The 20,862-nt window shown below is 39.8% G+C and overlaps 1 protein-coding gene across 2 annotated transcripts in view; it reads right to left on the reverse strand.

Annotated features, from left to right (window-relative positions):
- Positions 1 to 20,862, reverse strand: part of TBC1D13 (TBC1 domain family member 13) — a 1,245,864-nt gene that overhangs the window by 1,041,567 nt on the left and 183,435 nt on the right. For both annotated transcript variants that reach the window (XM_044058416.1, XM_044058417.1), the window contains exon 3: positions 8,346 to 8,386. In XM_044058416.1, the coding sequence (XP_043914351.1) occupies positions 8,346 to 8,386 (41 nt within the window). The remainder of the gene's footprint in view (positions 1 to 8,345; positions 8,387 to 20,862) is intronic.

Genomic DNA, 20,862 nt, shown 5'->3' on the forward strand with positions numbered 1-20,862 from the left:
TGAGGATGGTTTCAGTTTCCGAAGGAGATTTTTTATGGTGGAGATGGAATGGGTTTGATAGTGAAGGAAGGGTGTTGGGAAGTGGCAGTGTTAGGGGAGGGAGAGATTGGAGGAGGTGGAAGTGAAGCTTTGTTGGGGAAGGATGTAAGTTTGGCTACAGAATCAATAAAGAAGGAGTTACATTGGGTGGCTAAGGAGAGGTCTGGGACATTTGGATCAGGGCATGGATTGTCAGAAACACAAACTCTATACCTATCACACATAGTATGGACCAGACACACAGACCAATACATATTGTGGCTCTTAAATGCAATCTTCCTAAACCCCAAAGGCCTCCCACATGCTGCACTCGCAAGAAGCATTCACACCAACCTCAAAGGTACTCTACCAAGACACCCAGCATGACATATACAGCCACATCTCATAGTGTCTCAACTTCTAAGCCCATAAGGCAAACTCCCAACCAATCCAGCCTTATGGTTGCAGGACATTCCAATATGAGACACAGATGTCCCACTCGCCAGACTGACTAAAGAAAAAGTCACTGTCATTTGTCTATCAGGGGCCAGGATCTGCCAGATCTTGCAAGCACTCGTGTCATTGAACCACAAGTACCAGTATGACATAGTTCACATGGGTGTAAATGACCTGAGACTTACCTTCATGGACTACATGAAGAGAGACATGATGGTGCTCTCTGACTACCTTTCCTGGGCAGATATGAGCCTAGCACTGAGAAGCATTCAAGCTTCTCCAAGTAAGATGCCTCACTATAACCAGAAGGTAATATAGCAATAACTCACTCCTAGGTGTGGGTAATGCTGGATTTACCCATGGTTGGTGTGGTTTGGTCACGAGGGCGAAGCCCGAGTGGCCAAACAAAGCCAACCGTGGGAAAATCCAGCATTACCCACATCCAGGAGTGGGTTATTGCTATTATACAATGACATTATTTAAGAAAAAAAATAATTACTTTTCTTAAATAATAGCATTGTATAATGCCACCTTGCTGCCCTTCCGCAGCTGTCTGGTATTCTGCGGCAGTTCTGATGTACTGCGCATGCGTATGGCTATGCAGTACATCAGAGCTGTGGGCAAAAGCAACGGAGAAAGCAAGATCGCCGTTGCTTTTTACAAACTGTTTTGCTATGTTAAATGGGTTTAACAAAGCGAGACAGCTTTAAAAAAAGCAACGGATCTCCGTTGCTTTTTTAAAGCTGCCTCGTTATGTTAAACCCATTTAACATAGTGAGACAGTTTTGAAAAAAGCAACGGAGAGCGCAAGATCTCCGTTGCTTTTTACAAACTGTCTTGCTATGTTAAACTCATTTAACATAGCGAGACAGTGTGAAGCAACAGAGATCTTGCGTTCTCCGTTGCTGTAAAAAAAGAGTTATAGTAATGGAAAAAGTCTGGACGACCGGACCTTTTTCCATTACTATAACTCTGATTTACAACATGCACGCTGACCAATCAGCGTGCACATTTTTGAATATTAATGGGGGGGGGGTCGTTGTATAATTGACTTTAATAGTTGGCTTACTTTTTGATGTCATTCAAAGGGGTACAATATATGTAGGACTGGGAGGATTTGGGGGACAGACCACGCTGCTTTGCTAGTGAGGATTACCAGCTGTCTCCTTTACGTTTTTGAATATTAGTTAAAACATTATCCACCTCAAAGTGACTTTTTAAGGCATAGCCAACCTGACAAACCTTCCAAGACAGCAAAACCAACCCAAGAAATTCTACCAGTGTTACTACTCAATGTCAGGAGTCTAAACAAGAAACTACATTTCCTGTACATTCTCCTCACCCTGGGGAATCTACACATTTGTGCAGTTAGTGAGACACAGTTTAAAGTGCAGAGAGCAGTGCAAGGCTATAATGCATTCCATGCATTTAGAACAGTTACCGCACAAGAAAAGACAAAAGGTGGATCTGTCTCAATTTACATTAAAAAAAAAAAATTAAGGCTGGACAAACAGTATGATGTGCTTGGACTTCTCCAAGTCTAAATTTACCACAGAATAATTCCTAAAAGTTCCATGGTTAGCTGGGGTCCTTGGTTTTATTTTTATTTCAAAGGAGAGAGCTTTAGGGTCTGGCCTCACTAGTGTGGAGATTACAATGGGGGGAGGTGGGCAACATTTTTCCATGTTGGTGAGGACCATTTCAAGGATGTTAGTGCCCTTCGTTTTTTTTTTTTTTTAACAAGAAACATCTTTATTAAATTATCATGTATGACACAGGCAATCATACATTTATATAAATGAAAACAACCCATATTGACATAATTTTAATTATAAACATTATATACATCACAAACCATATTAACATAAATTTTGTTGCAAACATTATATATCACTTATAATATGTCCGGTCACTGTCAGTCAAACATTACATAGCACATTCAAATCCTGCCTTCTTTTAAACTTCATTCCTCCATGCATGTATCGTTCCCACAGTTCTCATTTTTCTTTGCTCCTACCCTTACCCCAATTCCAGTTGTTTTATCTGTTACTAAATTCACTACTTCGAGTACAGTTGGTTTAGGCTTTGATTTCCATTTTCTAGTAGTTCCTTTTTTGGCAGGCACCATAATTAGACTCAGCAAGGCCTTACTATGTATAGGAAATTCCGATTCTGTAACATAGTTCAAAAAAATAATTTCCTTAGTTACACCAATTTGCTCAATTAGTATCTCTGACAAAGCAAGCTGCGGGAAATCTTTAAAGTCTGCCAAATCATTACACTGCCTTGAATTTCACAACCAACTCCTTTTGCCTCAACTTCATCTCACCCACTCCACATTAAACCACCCCCACTCCTGTTCTGCTCTCTCTGTACTCCTAACCATACACTTCGCTGTTCTGCCCAACATCTCCTTCAGATCTACAAACCAAACAAAACCATTGGCAAACTACTCTATAACCACTCTGTTGCCAAAGCCTGGAATAATCTGCCACAACACATAAGATTAATTACCAACACTAACTGCTTCAAAAAAACTCTGAAAGACTATCTATTCAATTCTAGGACTTGCTCTTGTGCTGATCCTACTTATCTATCCTCCCTCTGTCTAACATAACAACCCACCTCTCTATCTCTCCCCACTACTCTCACTACCTACACCTTTCTCTCATCCCCTTCTGCTTTCCTAAGATCAGTCTACACAATAATCTCTTTTAGTTGTGAAGTTTACTACAGATTGTTCCTAAATCTTCTTTACAATGTAAAATAAGCATACCTTACATCTGTAGAATGACACCTATATCAGCAAGAATATTAATTTTAACCAATGTATAACATGCAACTACAATGTCCTTCCTATAATACAATATTCTTCTATTTTTTTATGTAAGTATTGCATGTGTTATTTTTCTGTATATAGCTACAGTTTTACTGTATCAAGACTATTTTTATAAGTAACTGTCTCTTATCAACTTCTCTGGAGCTTTTCTCCTCAGGTCTCTGCTGAAAATAGGCTTCCTGCCCAGCCAGGCTAACCCAGTCAACAATCAGTTCGCCAAAAGTTATTTTCAGTGAACACCTCTTTGTCGACAGATATTCACAGAAACTCACCTCCGTGATTCACTGAATTTTCCAACGGCAATGAAGTAGATGGCCAACTACACAACCTTGCCCTTTTCCCCACTGTAGTGCGATCTCAGAGTTGGTATATATAGATAGGAGGGCAAAGTTCCCCCATTTGGGTGGGTTTGATTTAGTTAGTTGTGGGTTCCATTGTGCTCTGGGACAATTGTTTCATTGCCCTTGAAAATTCAGCAAATCGCAGATGTGATCTTTGCTGAATATGTGTCGACGAAAAGGTGTTCACTGAAAATAACTTTCGGTGAACTAATATAGAGCCTCCCCCCCAGGAAATATGTTCCCAAACATCTCTTTCTTCCCCATCACACCTCCAACCTTTGCTGTTTACCTGAGGAAAAATTATTTGGAGTCTACCTGGGGTATAAAAGTACCCATGTAAACACTTCCAAGCAAAGATCCCAAATCGTCTAGACTTTGTTGCTTATTTGGGAGACATACATATATCCAGCATTGTTTCTTTGTGAATTGCTTATCCAATCTCTCTTCCTAATCCTTTCTAACCTCCTCTGATTGATTCTTATAGTTATCATGCAATATTGTGTATGCTTTACTAATTATTCCTTTTTTAACAGCAGCTTCTGTTCTAGATTCTACTAAAAACTCTACCAGTGTTGGTCTTTCGCTTAGGATCCCTCCATTTCTTTTTCTTTACCTATACTCTTATATCAATCCTTGCTAGGGAAAGCAATCTCTAACCTGCAGTCCAAATAAATTATTGTCCTCTTCCCATACTATTACCTTTTTCCCTCTCTATTTATTTGCTCCCAAAACCTTGGTTCTTTTGCCAGTTTTCTCCAATAAATTTCAGTCCCCTCTTGACTATTGTCTGTACCCATAATTGTAGTCATCCCTATCAGCAGAATCTCCTTTCTCCGTTCCTGTGTTGGCTTAGTACTTAGAATTATTTCTGCTACTTTATGAACATAATATTCTGTATGTTTATTGTTATTCTCTTAAGGATTTGTATCTAAAATCCCAGTCTCTCCTTGTTTATTGAGTTTCCCCGTTTCCATCATGCCTTTCTACTTTGAATTATACGCTTTTGCTTCTGCTTTGTATAGGAGCCTTAGCTGTGTAACTCTGAAATATGATTGTGTATTCCCAAACCACCTTGTTCTACTAGAAGAATCAACTTATCCCACTTGATTCTTGCTGTCTTCCCCTCCCAGATAAAATCATTCAGCTCTTTATTAATTGCTATCCACAACTTCTCCTTTGGTTGATAAAAATATGCCCGTAAAATTAAAGGGACTACAACATTTTAACTGCTTGTACCTTGCTATCCATATAACAGAGCTTCCAATGTCTAAGTTTTTGCAAAATCTTTTGTTTAGTCTCTTCTCATATATCCTTACCTGCCACATTGGTATCATTTTAATCCCTACTCCTCTAAGTACTTCATTTTATCATGTCCCCATAAATACAGATATTGCTGAACCAATCTGTGTGTATACGTACATAATTTACAGCTATTGTTTTAGCTTCATTAAATTTGTAGCTGAAAAGATTTGAAACTGCCTCAAAATGTTCCACAACACTAAAATATAATTTTTTGGTTTTATCAGGTATAAAATAACATCATCTGTAAACAGAGCTAGCTTTTCTTGACTACCATACCAATTATATCACTGAATTTCTGAGTCCCTTATTTTCTTTGCCAATGGTTCTAAATATGGTGCAAATAACAAAAGAGAAAGGGGACACCCCTGCCTGGTTCCTCTTCTCAAACAGAGGGACCCACCCACTTTAATTGTTGCCTCTGATCCCTCATATGTCCTCCTAATCAGCCTTATAATTTTATCAGGGAATGCAAATGCTGCCATTGCCCTGCTCATAAACTCCCAGCTTACTCACTTTCTCTGCATCAAGACCCACCAACAACAGTGGTATTTTCTTACATTATTTTTTCCTTTGGATCATCAGTGCTCTGTTAATGTTGCCAAATGTTTGCCTCCTCTCTACAAAACCACATTATTCTAGATCCATCAGTTTTAGCATCACCTTTGCCATTCCTGTAGCCATTACAGACAAAAACACTTCATAATCATGGTTTAAGATTGAAATGGGCCTGTATGAAGCTGGATCTGACAGATCTTTGCCCTCTTTAGGTATTACAGCTACCACTGCTTTCTTCCAGGATGTTGGTACTTCTCCTCCTCTTAAAATACTGTTAAACAAAACCTTCCAGATTTTTACCATTTTCTCCTCCTAGCTTCCAAACTTCAACAGGAATATCATCTATTCCTGCAGACTTTCCTGTGCATTGGTTATACACCACCATTTTACCTCATCTGCTCCTATCCTGTTAGTAATTGAGCCTCATCTACCTCGAACTTTGTCATATTTAATTCTTCCATAAACATTTCCATTTGTACCTTTTCTTGGTTTCCATATTTCTCTGCTTTATACAGACTTTCATAACATTTCTGAAATATTTCTAGTACCTCTACAGGATCTCTTGTTATCTTCCTTGTTATAGGATCCCTAAGCTTGCCGACAACCCATTCTACTGCCTGTCGCCTCGGTCATTGTGCTAAAAGTTTTTGTGCTCTGGAGTTATTATTAGAAAACAGTTGCTTAACAGCAATCTTTCTAAACTCATGCATATTACTGAGGTAATCTGTTATTTTCCTATTTGCCCAAGTTTTTGTGCCATACAGAAAAACTGGTTGCCCCATCGTTTTGTACACCCAACCTTTCAGTTTCTTTGGCATTCTTCTGTCACACACTACCTCTAATGCTCTGTGCCAGCTGGTTGCAGTACCTCAATTTCTGGCTTTGACCTCCTCATCCAGAATTCACTTCTCCTCAACCACCCTTCCTTGGTACTTGAAGATGAAGGCATTGCATTTATTTATTTTAGATTTTGGAATTTCACTAACAGGTATTTTTTTAAACTATTGCTGTACTGGCAATTTTGTTGTTAGGAAAACTTTGCTTCATTTAACAGCTTTAAGACAAGCCAAAGGGCAAGGATATACACTGGAAGCATTTCTTCCATGCTGCAAATGTGAGCAATTTGCTGTAGCTTTTACCCATTAGGATGTGAATGTAGGCATCTTTTAGCTCTAGTGTGACCATCATAGCCTAAGCTGAGGTGAGTGGTATGAAAATTTTGACAGTTAGCATTTTTGAACTCTGGCACTTTAAGAAACTTGCTTAAGTAAGATAGATCCAATATAAGTCTTTATGTACCACTTTTCCTTTTAACCAGAAAGAGTCTTGAGTAAAATTCTTAGCCTTCATCTCCAGCTGAGATATTTTCTATGGTCCCAGGCACCAAACTCTAGAATAACTGTGAGGATAAGATTCACATTAGTCTTTGGGACTGCTGGAATGCCTCTGCTGTTTAGGATTTTCTGAAACTGTAGCTGTAACCTTATCCTAGAAAGTTTAATACCTACTGACCATGGGTTATACCCTCCCTCTTTCTAACAAAGGAGGATGGGGGGGGGTGAAGTAGGCTTTGAGGTGGAGGGGGCAGACATGCTAAATCACAGTTAATCCTTCTCGGTGACAGCTCTGATGACCTCCAGGCTTCTTTTTGTGTCTAGCTTACCCTTTTTTTTTAAATTGGCCCTTTGTTCTTTACCAGGTCTGCTACTTTCCTGTTCAGGGTGTAAGGGAAGGGGGATATTCAGTCGTACATCTGGTTATCCCCACCTACACAATGACATTATCCTGGCCTGAACCCCCTCATAGACAACAGCGATCTTGCAGTTCTCCAGAGTACCTAGACAGAGAACGCAAACCTTTTTCATGCAGCCTCAACAATCCTCTGGAAAGAACAGAAGAAAACCAGCTCAGCTCAGATCAGCTCTGATGACTTAAAGGAATAAAGTCCTAACTAATACCCAGGTGTCTGGGGTTCAAATTAGCAAATAATATAGCTGGCAGAATAGAATAGGTGTGCCAACCCAAGAGGATGTTTGAGCCAGAGCTGCCGGCAGAATGCACCACTCCTCTAGAGGGAAGGGTTGCAGTGCAAAATATGCAGTGTAAGGTCAGGTTTTAGGCTCAGCAAGTCTCCAGTGAGGGGGGGTCTTCACAGTGGGTGTATGGCAGCATGCATGCATGTGTGGAAGGAGCTATGAGCCTCAAAGTCACATAGTTCACTCATTCCCCAGCTGAGGTAATGGGGTTACGACCAAAATAAATGTCCTTATTGCCAGTATACCAGCAAGGTCACAAAGGTCATGTCTGTCTGAAGGATGGCCCCTTAAGATGGTTTCCATGTTCCTGGTTCTGGAGCCTCCCCACCACAGAGGAACGCATGGGCTTTGTTCCAACTGAGGGAGACCTGACAATTAACAGGCAAAGGAGATGTAAAGGTAAACACTAAGCAGGCAGAATTTCTTCATTCCTCCCTTTCTCCAGTTGGCTCAACCAGTGTCTGAGCTTCTAATCAAACCTGGGACATCCGAGTCATAGTCAGGGCTTCATTCCTCTGTGCTGCACAGCAGACTAAGGAAACTGAATTAGAAAACAAAATGAAACATTTTTAAAAGCTCATACTCCATTGTTAAGAAATAAAATCTTCTCTCTTCCAGAATAAGGGATGTGATCCTCTGCTCTTTGGTGGTTCAACACCCACCACCAGTAGTGCCATACACCACTGGAAAAGGAGGAATGAGGAATAAACACACCAGTGGAAAACAAGGCTAGATATCAGGCAAAGAGAAAAGTAGAAAATAAATTAAAAATGAAAAAAAAATAAATAAAAAGCTCACCTTCCAACACTGAGAACGTATCCCACCTTCAGAGGGTATTCCTAAACCACAAAGATAAGAAGAAGGTAAGTTAATATTTTTTTTTCAGTAGAACTCTTTCATAAATAAGCACCTCACTTTACAAAACAAAGAAACAAAAACGCACACACAAAACACATACCTCCTCACATTTAAAACAGCTTCACACTTCAAGTTTCTGCACAGTGCACTGGATAAATGCATGCAGAACAGTGATCCACAATTTCACTATTAAATAGAACTGCCATAAATAATTTCAAGATAGGCATTATTTCACCATATACATTTCAACCCTATTTTTTCTGAGACGCATTAAAGAGAAAAGTATCATCCCCAATAAAACAAGTACAGTTTTCCATAATCACTTTCTCCTTATAAGGTCCACCAATGAGTTTTTTTTTTTTTTTGGAATACCAGCTCTGTAGAATACAATAAGGTCCTGAATATGACCTGGACAGTGTGAGCACAACTACCATTCCAAGAAGTGTAGAAGCAGGTAAGAGGAGGTGACAGTTAAGTGACCAATGCAAGCTCATCTAAATTAGGGGAAGGAATCATTCCAGTTCTCTGCTAATCTAACTCCTACCAGAAGCTAAAATTTGCAACAAATTGACTTGGACTTGCAGGGACTGCTTCAGTTCCAATGACAGGGGAACTACTGTTAGGAAAAATGTAAATTTGTACATTTATTTGTTCCACATCTGACCATTCACTCAACAATTTCAAGTTCACACTCGATATCTAAAGCACTGTTCTTTTTGCAATGCTTAAATAAGCAGCCACAATATTCAATTTAGATGAAACAGGTAAAAATCATGCAAGGTAAACTATTATCAGGATGATCTCGGCCTGTCAAGTTTAAAAGCATACACTGAACGACTGCTTGATACTGTGTATCTGTAATACCTAAACAATGTCTGTCACTTTCATGTTAGGACACAAACGAATCTTCGTGAGCTCTATTCAAGCAGTTTTATTTCATACAAACACATTACTATTGCTGACTATTGACTATATTTTATACCTGCATGCAAAACCTTGCATGCCTTTTAAAGATATAGCACACTTTACACTCTGATCTACATCCTCCCTCTTTGAGAAATAGATCAAGCAATTTGTCATGAGATTATTTGGCATGCAGAAATCATAGGTAATTTACAGACATGCATTATACAATACAACTGGGACAGTTTCTGTAAAATGGTTGACCTCTGGAATGTTCAAATCACTTTCTGGAACAGAATCAGACTTTTGAATACATTCTGGTCTGGAAATCGTGTCTGACTCATTCTCTGATTTACCGTTTGCATCACAGAAACAATGTTGTGACTGCAAAGATGTTGATTCTGGTACAGGTAGAAGATGTCTGCGATTCATCCTATACACAACACCTCCGGAATTTACTAAGTAGGATCTCAGCTTGGCAGACCCGCGGTGGTGGTGCTGCGGTAGAGTTGTCGCCTCACAGTAAGACGCTGTCCGGTTCGATTCTCAGCTAGAGCGTCTTCTGTGTGGAGACATGCGTAAATGGGCATACCTTCGTTGAAGGTTGTGCGTCAGGGCTGGTAACTCGGCACGTAAAAATCAACTACCAATCATTAGCGGACCGGAGTTCCGCTGTGGCGACTCCCGACCCCTAACCGGGAAAAGCTGAAAGACAAAAGGATCTCAGCTTGGCACAGATGCCTGTAATCTGTCCTATACTATCAAAACCTTTTGTCGTCTGGACTCGTATTGTCTCTCCTTCTCTCAACAGACGAAGTGATCTGCTTGATTTGTCGTAACTAGATTGCTGGATATTACGCTTCCTAAACAACTGAGCCTTGATGGTTTTATTGTTCTTAGGTTTAGACTACAACAAACTTGAAGAAATAGGTAGTGTAGTTCTAGTTTGCCTGGAAAGTAGTCTTTCAGCAGGTGAGCCAAGAATATCATCACGAGGTATGTTTCTGTGATTAAGAAAATTCAAGAATACATTGACATTGTCACAATTTGACTTTTCAAGAAATTGCTTTGCACTCTGTACTGCACGTTCAGCTAGACCATTGCACTGAGGATATTCAGGACTACTAGTGACATGTACAAAGACCCATTCTTTTGCAAATTTCTGAAACTGGCTAGTGAATTGAGTACCATTGTCAGAAAAAAGTCCATGAACTGAGAAATGACGTTTCAACTTAGTAATAGCCGTAGTTGAGTTTAAGTTTGATACTAGATCAATCTCAAACCAATTTGAATAACAGTCTACCAAAACTAAGTAGTGTTGACTGTTACACTCAAAGATATCAGCTGCTACAGTAGACCAAGGTAGTTCAGGAACTGAATTTAGCTGAAGTGGTTCTCTCTGCAAATGCGGTATAGTACTGCTGCATACTGAACAAGAAGAAAGAATTCTATCAATGTCTTTTGATAATGAAGGCCAAAATACTAATTCTCTTGCTTTTCTCTTAGTGGATGTGGATCCTGGGTGACCACAATGCAAAATCTGAAGATATTCTTGTTGTAAGGAAGCAGGAACAACAATTTTAGGGCCTTTAAAAATAATGCCATCTTCCATCAACAATTCATCTCTGTAAGAAAAATATGCTTGCACCTCAGGCGATACACTAGACTGCTTTGACAGCCATCCGACATTAATACAGTGATCGATAGTAATTCAGCTTCTGTGAAATTGGATCAGTCTGAGTGTGATCTCTTAACTCATCGTCTAGTGGTGGAAAAATTACACACTGACATCACATCAAAGTCAAAAGTCCCTGCATCAAGCTGTTCTGCTGTACTTCTGGGAGATCTGGATAAGGTATCAGGCAGAAAGAGAAATTTGCCTTCAGTGTAGACCAATTTGAAATTGCACTTCTGCAATTTGAGCATCATTCTTTGTAGTCTCACTGGACTGGAATGCATAGGCTTCCTTAGAATAGTAAAGTACAGTTGTGTACACTTACCATAAATGTAGATGTTCGAGCGTATTCACTGTTGCAGTCATTACATTTGGGTAATCTGCTGGCAGGTTTTCTTCAGTCGGCCTGATTAACAAAGTCTTGGGTCCTGCGTTGGTTGTTGTCCCTTCTTCCATGACGTCAGATCGTCAGGGGTATAAAACATGCAGCTGATGCCATTACATCAGTTTTTCTTGCCCCAGATGTCATGGGGAACAAATAAAATTAAAAACACAAAAAATATACCTCCAATCCCAAAAGCAAATACACCAAAAGGGCTTTTAAACATAGTGAAAGAAAGTAGAGGTATAGCCAAAGAAAGCTAGGGGGCTGGAGGGAAGGTAACCAGGACTGCAACAGTGAATACACTCGAACATCTACATTTATGGTAAGTGTACACAACTGTACTATATTCTTCGTGTTTCACTGTTGCAGTCGTTACATTTGGGTAGATTCCCAAAGTAATGGTTGGGTGGAGGGAATTATACAGCATTAGGACCAGCTATAAGGCCCTGCAGGACAGCAGTGGCAAAGCCAGCTCTGGATTTAGAGAAAAATGGTAAATGGTAATGTTTGGTGAACGTATGAACTGAGGTCCAGGTAGCAGCTTCTAGAATGTCCCTGCTAGGAACACCTCTGAGAAAAGCTGAAGAAGTAGATGCAGGCCTAGTGGAATGGGATCTGATCCCCTGGGGGATAATTTTTCCATGGTGGATATAGCAGAAATGAATACAATGGCTTATCCATTTGGAAATGGTTTGCTTTGAAATAGCCTTTCTCTCTGCCCTTGCAGCAAATGCCACCAGCAGTTGTTCAGATTTTCTTTGAGATTTTGTTCTGCTTAAGTAAAATCTAAGTTGTCTGCATACATCCAATGAATGCAGAATCTGCTCCCCCTTGTTCTTTGGATTGGGAAAGAAAGTTGGCAAATGAATGGTCTGATTAAGAGCCACACTGGATACCACCTTAAGCATGAAGGATGGATTGGTCCTGAGAGATACCCTGTCCGCATGAAAAATGATGAAAGGCTCCACTGCCATAACAGCCTGTAATTCTGAAATCCTTCTAGCTGAAGTGACTGCTAAAAGGAAAGCTGTTTTCCAGGAGAGAAATTTTAAGTCTGCAGTAGCAGCTGGCTCGAAAGGAGGGAGAGTGAGCTTTTCCAATACAAAATTGAGGTCCCAGGCAGGAGTTGGTGCTCTCCTGGGTGGTCTTAAGTTTTTGGCTCCTCTGAGATACTGCTTTAGCAGAGGATGAGAGAAGAGGGGAGGTTCTGTGTTGTAATGAGCTGAAATGGCTGAGGCATGGATTTTTATGGACGAAAAAGACAGGCCCTTGTGAAGCATCTCAGTTAAGTATTGTAAAATCTGAGGAATGTTGGGCATTGCTGTGCTTATCCCTTGAGATTGATTCCAGGCACAGAATCTTTTCCATTTGTCAGCATAAGATTTTTCTTGTACTAGGCCTTCTCGCCTCCAAAATGACATCCATCACAGGTTTGCTGAGGGATGCTAAGGGTGAATTTAGATGATTAGCCACGCTGCAAGGTTCAAAGTTTGGAGCTGAGTGTGCAGAATTTGGTTGTTCTGCTGAAACAGTAAGTAAGGTGTCTGAGGCAGTGCCATGGTGGAAGGTGTGACACATTGCGCAGGAGTGGGTACCATTGTTGACAAGGCCAGTCTGGAGCAATCAAAATCATTTTTGGTTTGTCCTGTTTGACGTTTAGTAGAACTTTGGAGAGCAGAGGCAGAGGGGGAAAGGCATGGACTGATAGGTTTTTCCAGCTGAAGGATAGAGCATCCACTTTCCAGGCTTTTTTGTGAGGAGTTCTTGTGCAAAATTTGTCCAACTGATAGTTCTGGGGTGAGACAAAAAGATCTATGTCTGGGCTCCCCCAGTTGCATGTCAACATGTTGAAAATCCATGGTTCCAGTTTTCATTCATGTGGGTCCATGAGATTTCTGCTTAGTTCGTCTGCCAGAGTATTCAGCTTTCTTGGCAGGAATTGAGCTTGTAGTTGTACTTGATAGGTCAAGGCCGTGTTCCACAATGCCATGGCTAGGCTGCAAAGGGGGTAGGAGTGTGTACCCCCTCCTGCTTGTTTATGTACCACATAACTGTGGTGTTGTCTGTCTTTATCATTAATTGTCCTGGAAGAAGGTAGTCCTTGAAGGCTGTCAGTGCATTCTGTACAGCTATCATTTCTTTTTGATTGATATGAAGGTGCATTTGATTTGGGCTCCATTTGCCCTGAATGCACCTTCCCTGCCAGATGTGCCCCCCAAGCATAGTCTGATGCGTCTGTAGTTAGGGTTTGGGCGGCAGGGGGTGGTGTGAATGGCAGTCCCTTGTTTTGGTGGCAGGCCTCTGCCCACCATAGGAACTCTAGTTGCAGGCAAGGTATGATAAGAATCATTGTTTCCAGGCTGTGATAATGCTGACTCCATAGACTTTTTAAGTACCACTGAAGTTTCCTCATATGCAGTGTTGCATATGGAATTAGAAGAATGCAGGAGGCCATGAACCCCAAGGCTTGCAGTATTTGCCTTGCAGAAAGCAGGGTTTTTGTGGCCAACTGTTTGAAGTAAGTCACCAAATGAATTTGCTTCTCTGGAGTAAGGAAAGCCATCTGGGCAGTTGTATTCAAGCTTGCACCCAGGAATGTAATTTTTTGAGATGGTACCAGTTGTGATTTCTTTTCGTTTATAGTGTACCCTAGACAAGTTAGAACCCTTTTTACAAACGCCAGATGGTTTAGAAGAGTGTCCTTGTTTTCTGCCTGAATTAGACAATCGTCCAGGTATGGATATATTTGAATATTTCTTTGCCTGCAAAATGCAATTACTGGAGCCAAGCATTTTGTAAAGACCCTGGGTGCTGTAGATAAGCCAAAGGGCAATGCAGAGAACTGGTAAAGCAAGTAGCCTGCTTTGAAATGGAGGTATCTTCTGCAAGATTCCCTGATTGGGATATGCAGGTAAGCCACTTTTAAATCTAGAGTTGCCAACCAGGCATCTTTGCCTAGCATAGGAAGTAACTGGTGAAGAGTCAGCATCTTGAATTTTGGAATGTCCAGAAAGGTGTTTAGAGTAGATAAGTCCAGGATTGGACACCATGATTCGTCTTTTCTGTGTACCAGGAAAAGTCTTGAATAGAAACCTTGTCCCTTTTCCTCTTCTGGTACTGGTTGAATAGCCCCCATGCTCATGAGGGAAAGTACTTGTTTCTGGGCCTCTGCCCACTGATTTGGGGGCAGGTCTGGCCATCTGTTTGGAATTGGCAATGTGTGGAAATGAAATCTGTATCCCTGGGATACTAAATTTAAAACCCATTTGTCCTGGGTTATAAGTTGCCAGTTTCTTGCATGAAGAGCCAGTTTTCCCCCCAAAGGGGTGGCTAAAAGATAAGTGCTTGATAAGTGTAAAGGGAAGTCATTGAGACTGCTTACCATAGTGAGGTGTCTTGTTGTTTCCAGATTTGGAAGAGGAGACACCCCTTTGTTTTGTTCTGAAAGTCCCTTGTGACTGAAACCTGGAGCCCTTGGAATGTCTGGGTTTGACTTGAGTGGCTCTCGGAGGAACTGGAAAGGACCAGTTCTAAGTAGGCCAGTGCCTACTAAATCTTGGAGGTTGCACTTGTAAGAAATCTTTCACAGTTTGCATAGATTTAGCTTTATCTTCCATTTTTTTTAAAACTTCTTCAGCCTTATTACCAAAGAGACGGTCCTGTTGTAAAGGAGCATCTAACAATTTTGCTTTAACATGATCAGGCAGATTTTGCTCTTTTAGCCAAGCATGCCTTCTTAGCACAGACCCAGTTACAGCAGCCCTGCAAGAGGCATCCAAAGAATCAAAACCACATTGCAAAGTATGTTTTCCAACTTGTTCAGCTGAATGCAATAAATCCTGTAAATCTTTGTTTTCCACACAGTCAGAAATTAACATCATTTTCTGTTCAAGCAGTCCCATGATACGTTGTTGATATTTTAGCATATGAAATTGACAGTTTAAAGCCCTGATTGCCAAGGACGCAGAAGTGTAAACCTTTTTAGCCCATCTATCCAGTGCCCTGGAATCTCTATCAGAAGGGGTAGGATTTTTAGCTGTAGAAGCCTTAATTCCCTTGGGACCCTGAGAAATAGTTTCAGGATCTGCAACAGGATTTTTGAAAAGGAATTTGTTTGAGTCAGGAACCCTGTAGTATCTGTCTGGCTTACAAGGAGCCGGAGGCAGAGAATCAGGAGCCATACTAGACTGTGAAAAAACATAATCAACAATGTCTAGAACAGGAGGTATAGCCAAAGGCCTATGCTGAGGAAGAAGAAGAAAATCCCCAAGTCTCTTTTTAGATTCAGAGAAATCCTGACTTTCCAAGTGGGAATGTTCCCTTAAGGTATGTAAAGTTTCCCCAAAAGAAAAATCCTCAGGGGGGAGAAGCAGAAGGAATGGAATTGTCTGCATCAGAGAGTCCTCAATAAGTAGGTACAGACAATTCTTGTTCATTAGAAGAGTCAGAAGAAATAGAATCCTGTTCAGAAGATTCATAATCAATGTCTTGCCTAGGCCTCTTAGAAGGTGGGCGTTGGCTACCCCTGATCAGAGTAATTAAATTTTCAGCCATTTTGATCATTTGTTTTTTAAGCATAGGGGCCTGCACATGTGGCCCAGGCGTCATTTTTTTAGGCATAGGTTGAGATTTTGGCCTTAGTTTTGAAGATGGCGTCGGTCTAATATACAAATCTGTAGGCCTGAAAACACCCTCAGAAGCCGGTGCCTGCACAGCGGCTCCGAACACATCTAAGGTAGAGACATCTGGGGGTTCCATAATTGAAGCATCTCGCGGCATACCGGACTCCGAATGGGTCTCAGTAGAGGCCTGCGAATCAGAAGTAGCAGGTATCAGGGGCTGTGAAAGCGCCTCACTGAGTACTGGCGACTGGCTTAGGAAAAGCGTCGGCGGCAGTTTTGGATCTCAACTGTCTGTCTTTTTCTTTGCGATTTTTAGGTATTACGGTAGTCGGATTGCTAACCGACAACATTTCTGTATAATTAAAGCGTGAGCCAAAATATTTAGAAGCAAAAATGTACCGACGTTTGACATTGCATTGATTAAATAAAGCACAAAACCGACAGCAAGGTACGTTATGGTCAGGGCCTAGGCAAGGAATACAGTACGAATGAAAATCCTTGTGAGGTATTTGCTTCTCACAAGTAATGCAATTATTAACTTTTACTGACATCGGTAAGGAGCAAGAAAAAGTTTCTAGCGGGTACTTAGCTTTTTAGTTGAAGACTTCGGATCTGAAACTCGAAAACGAAAATTTCAGGAGTCAGCCGACCGGCACTTGCAAACTGCTTCTGCTTCGGGCACTGCGCGGCAAGAAAGACTGATGTAATGGCATCGGATGCATATTTTATACTCCTGACGACTTGACGTCATGGAAGATGGGACAGCAACCGACGCAGGACCCAAGACTTTGTTAATCAGGCCGACTAAGGGCAACCTGCCAGCAGATTACCCAAATGTAATGACTGCAACAGTGAAACATGAAGAACATCTAGAGGTTGATGATCAGTTTCAATCTGAATAGCTCGACCATAAATATAATCATGAAACTTGAAGCATGCAAATACTACAGCCAAAAGCTCTTTCTCAATTTGAGCATACTGCATCTCAATTGAGATTGACAATTGGCTTTAACATTTACAATTACACTGATTTGAACATCAACAGAACTTACTTTTCACTATTTACAAAAAAGTATTTAAATATGTACCTTCTCGCAAAAGTGACGTAGCGGACGTATTGCCAGAACTGAAACTTTACACTAGGAAATTAAATTTACAAATAATGTTTAAAGATGAGAGGCAGGGCTTCAATACAATTGGTAACTCTTTTAAAAGTAGGAGTACGTTTATCCCTCCACTCCATCTCACTATTGCCAATTATGAGAAAGTTTTTACACAGAAGATCTTTGAATTATACCAGGGACAGAAAAGGAAATTTTACAATATGACTAAGGATGGGGTGTTATTAGTTAAAGAACTTGGGGCTAACCAAAGGCTGAGGAATATGAAGCCTGATAAAGGGGGTGGGATGGTTTTAGTAGATAAAAAAGGATTACAATTGTCAGATGTTACTATTACTACATGACAATGAGAAATATGAGGTAGCATCTAAAAATGAAACATCTACTACACATAGAAAGATTCAATTATTTCTAGAAGACTCCCTTTACCAGGGGGTAATTAGTGAGGAGGTTTACAACTTTTTACTGAATGACCACCTACTTAGTCCTACAGTTTTTGGAATTCCTAAAATTTCTAAAAATATACAAAATCCTCCATATCGTTTGATTGTAGCAGCTCACAACAGCTTTACTTACTCCTTAGGAGTCTTTGTGGACAGATTAATTAGAAATGCTTTGTCCCCGATTGAACATCTTCTAAGGGATTCCTGGGATTTTTTTGTCCAAGATTAAATAGGAATTCTTCACTAGTGCTTGTAGTTTTTCCACTATTGACATATTAGACCTTTTTACATCAATTCCAAATAATGAGGGTTTGGTACTGTTTCATGAAGCCATAATAGAATGGACTACTCTACATGCTTCCCTGGTAAATTCTGTGATAAAGTAATGGAAGTTATATTACACAATAACTTCATCAGCTTTGATGGTGAATTTTTTAGGCAGATTAAAGGGGTGGCGATGGGTGCTAATTGCACTCCTTTATATGCCAACACCGTAATGTTTTCCTGGGAGAGGAAACACATACTTAGTTCGTGTTACAGTAAACACAGGATTTTGTATTCACGATATTTGGATGGCATCTTCATCTTCTGGAAAGGGAATGATAGTATTAAAAATAAACTAATTCATTACATTAAAAACATCTGTTCTTTTTCAAATTTACATATACACACTCGATCGAGAGTATTAATTACTTGGAAGTAACTACTTTTAAAGATGTTAATAATGAACAGTTTTGTTCCAAACTGTACGGGAAACCCACATTTTCTAACAGTTGTATTACAAAAGTAGCCACCCTAAATATACAAAGAAAAACAGCATTAGGGGGCAAATGATTCAAGCAGCAAAGATGTGCTCAGAATTGTCCAATTTCAAGTTAGAATTTAGTAATTTAGCACAGATGCTTATAAACAGAGGATATCCCTCGACATTGTTCTACAGCATTGGACAGCAAATGTTAGAAGGTTGGAGAACTAGGTTCAAACCTTTATTAGGTACACCACTAGACATAAAAACCGCAATTCTAATGCAGATAGGAGTATCTACATCACCTCTATGGTTACTTATTACTGAGAATTAGGTTTTAACACCCATAATATCATGAGTAGAAACTGGCTTATGTTTAAGAATAATATGGAACTGATCAACATCTTAGGTGAAAAACCTAATTTTGTATTTAAGACCACTTATAATTTAAAATGCTTACTGGAGTATCCTCTAATGATGAACAACTTTAATGGAAAACGGGACCTATATTTGTGGTGCATGTAAATATTGTAAATATATTTCACAAGGACAATGGGTGACTACTGGACATCCACCTACTAAGATTAAATTAGCAACATGGAATTATGAGACTAAAGGTCTGGTGTATATAGCCGTTTGCCAGGATTGCAGTCATTTTTATGCAGGAAAGACTGGGAGACCATTTCGGAAGTGGATTTAAGAACACATTTACGCTACTGAGAATGGGAACCTTAATAATGCATTATACAAACATATTTTGTTCAGTCTCCAGTGCAAAAGATTTCAGTTTGGTATTATTGAAGTAGTTGGTAAAGATTATTGGGGGGAGGGGTTCTGGGAGAACAAATTAGAGAGGAAGGAACTCCATTGGCAATTTAGGTTATATGTCACTACATTCCCAGGTATTAATGAACATATATCTACTGCACCTGTTTTAAAGTTTAAAGCCTTAGACATGGCTTAAACTATTACGTTTTTTAGGATTATTATTTAAGTTTTGTATTTTGATTTTACTACGGTATTATTTCTTAGGTTTTATGTAGTGTAATAGGACACTGTGCGTTTTCTTGACCATTTAATAAGAGTTTTAATTAACAGCCCCATGACTATCATTTTGTAGTACTTAAGGAGATAGAATCATTGTCTCTAAATGTTCTGATGAAGTCCTGAAATAAAGGACGAAAGCACTTGACAGTTTTTTATTATTATTTTTAGTACAGTGTTGTGCTAGTCAGACTCTCGGCTGTTTTTGCATTTGCTATAGCAGTTATCTACACCACTATGTGAGCTGTTGTTATTTGATTGACATGCTCTTAACTTGTTTCAGGCATGTGTGCTAAAGAAAAATCTAGATTTTCAGAATAGGAAAACATCATAACAGCTGCCAAAACGAAAAAAAATATATAACAATTCCAAAGTAAGGCTGTATATGTACTCTGCATATTAAGTTGTACACAATCCCATAACGTTTCCTAAACAGTATGCATTTTCCACCAACACATACACACAAGCACAATGCCACTTGCAGTCTCTCTACACACTTTCCTACAGTGCCCTATGTTATGTGAACAGTATAGAGACATCCAGCTTATGTCAGCAGAGTGCCGCACCACTGCCAGGAAGCTTAGCTTTGTTGCTTCAGGTCACCTTGCACTTTTAATGAGTTACTTCACCAGAAAGCTTTGGGCAACACTGTCATCAGCCTCCTACTTAACTTCTTGACAGCAATATTTTATTGCTTCTGTAGCCAATTCTCCTATAACAACACAGGATATCTTACATATGTTTAATGCAATTAAATGATAGGGAGGTATTTGCTATCACTGCTCAGTTTGTTTACTAACCGAATTTTCCTGAGCACAGCATTTGTATTTACTTAGCAGGTATTCACACTGCTGTCAATTACAGCAGTTCAGCAGCATACACTACACAGTCCACCTCTGTTAGGTTCATAGACTAGGTTCATAGATTAATACTCGGCTAACTGCCCAGTGAGTCATTTCAAGCCTAGCCAATTACCCCATGTGAGAATCAAACCCTGCACCTTGTGTATGCAAGGTAAATACCTTAACCATTATGCCAACCTCCCTGGTACCTGAAATTACTGCCAAAGTAAAAGAAATTGTTCATGTCCTGCAAACAGGACATTTTAAACAATGGACTACAATTTATCTTTCTTACTAGATTATTAATCTCATGCGGTATACAATTATTAAACTTTATAAAGATATAATCTTGCATCACACTTTAGTCTACAAGCTACACTTTTATCCTTACTAACCACACTGTGATTTCATTACTGTTTGGAGCTCTTTCCTCTAGGTCCTCCTCTGTAAACTATATCCGGTAAGGCCAACCTGGTTAATAGTATATAAAATACATGAAAAAAAAAATCACACACACCAGTGTGTTTGCCCATCCAAGACAGTTTTCAAATCTCTCTTTACTGTCTGTAACCATATATTCTCAATCCATAACATCCTCATAGAGTTAATAATAAGTGCACCCCCTGACAAACATGTTTAAATATTCTCAGACTATGCAGGACACAAAGTCTGTCATG

Source organism: Protopterus annectens, chromosome 16.part0, assembly GCF_019279795.1.
Source record: "Protopterus annectens isolate FY-2018-M chromosome 16.part0, PAN1.0, whole genome shotgun sequence".
NCBI lineage: Eukaryota > Metazoa > Chordata > Ceratodontiformes > Protopteridae > Protopterus > Protopterus annectens.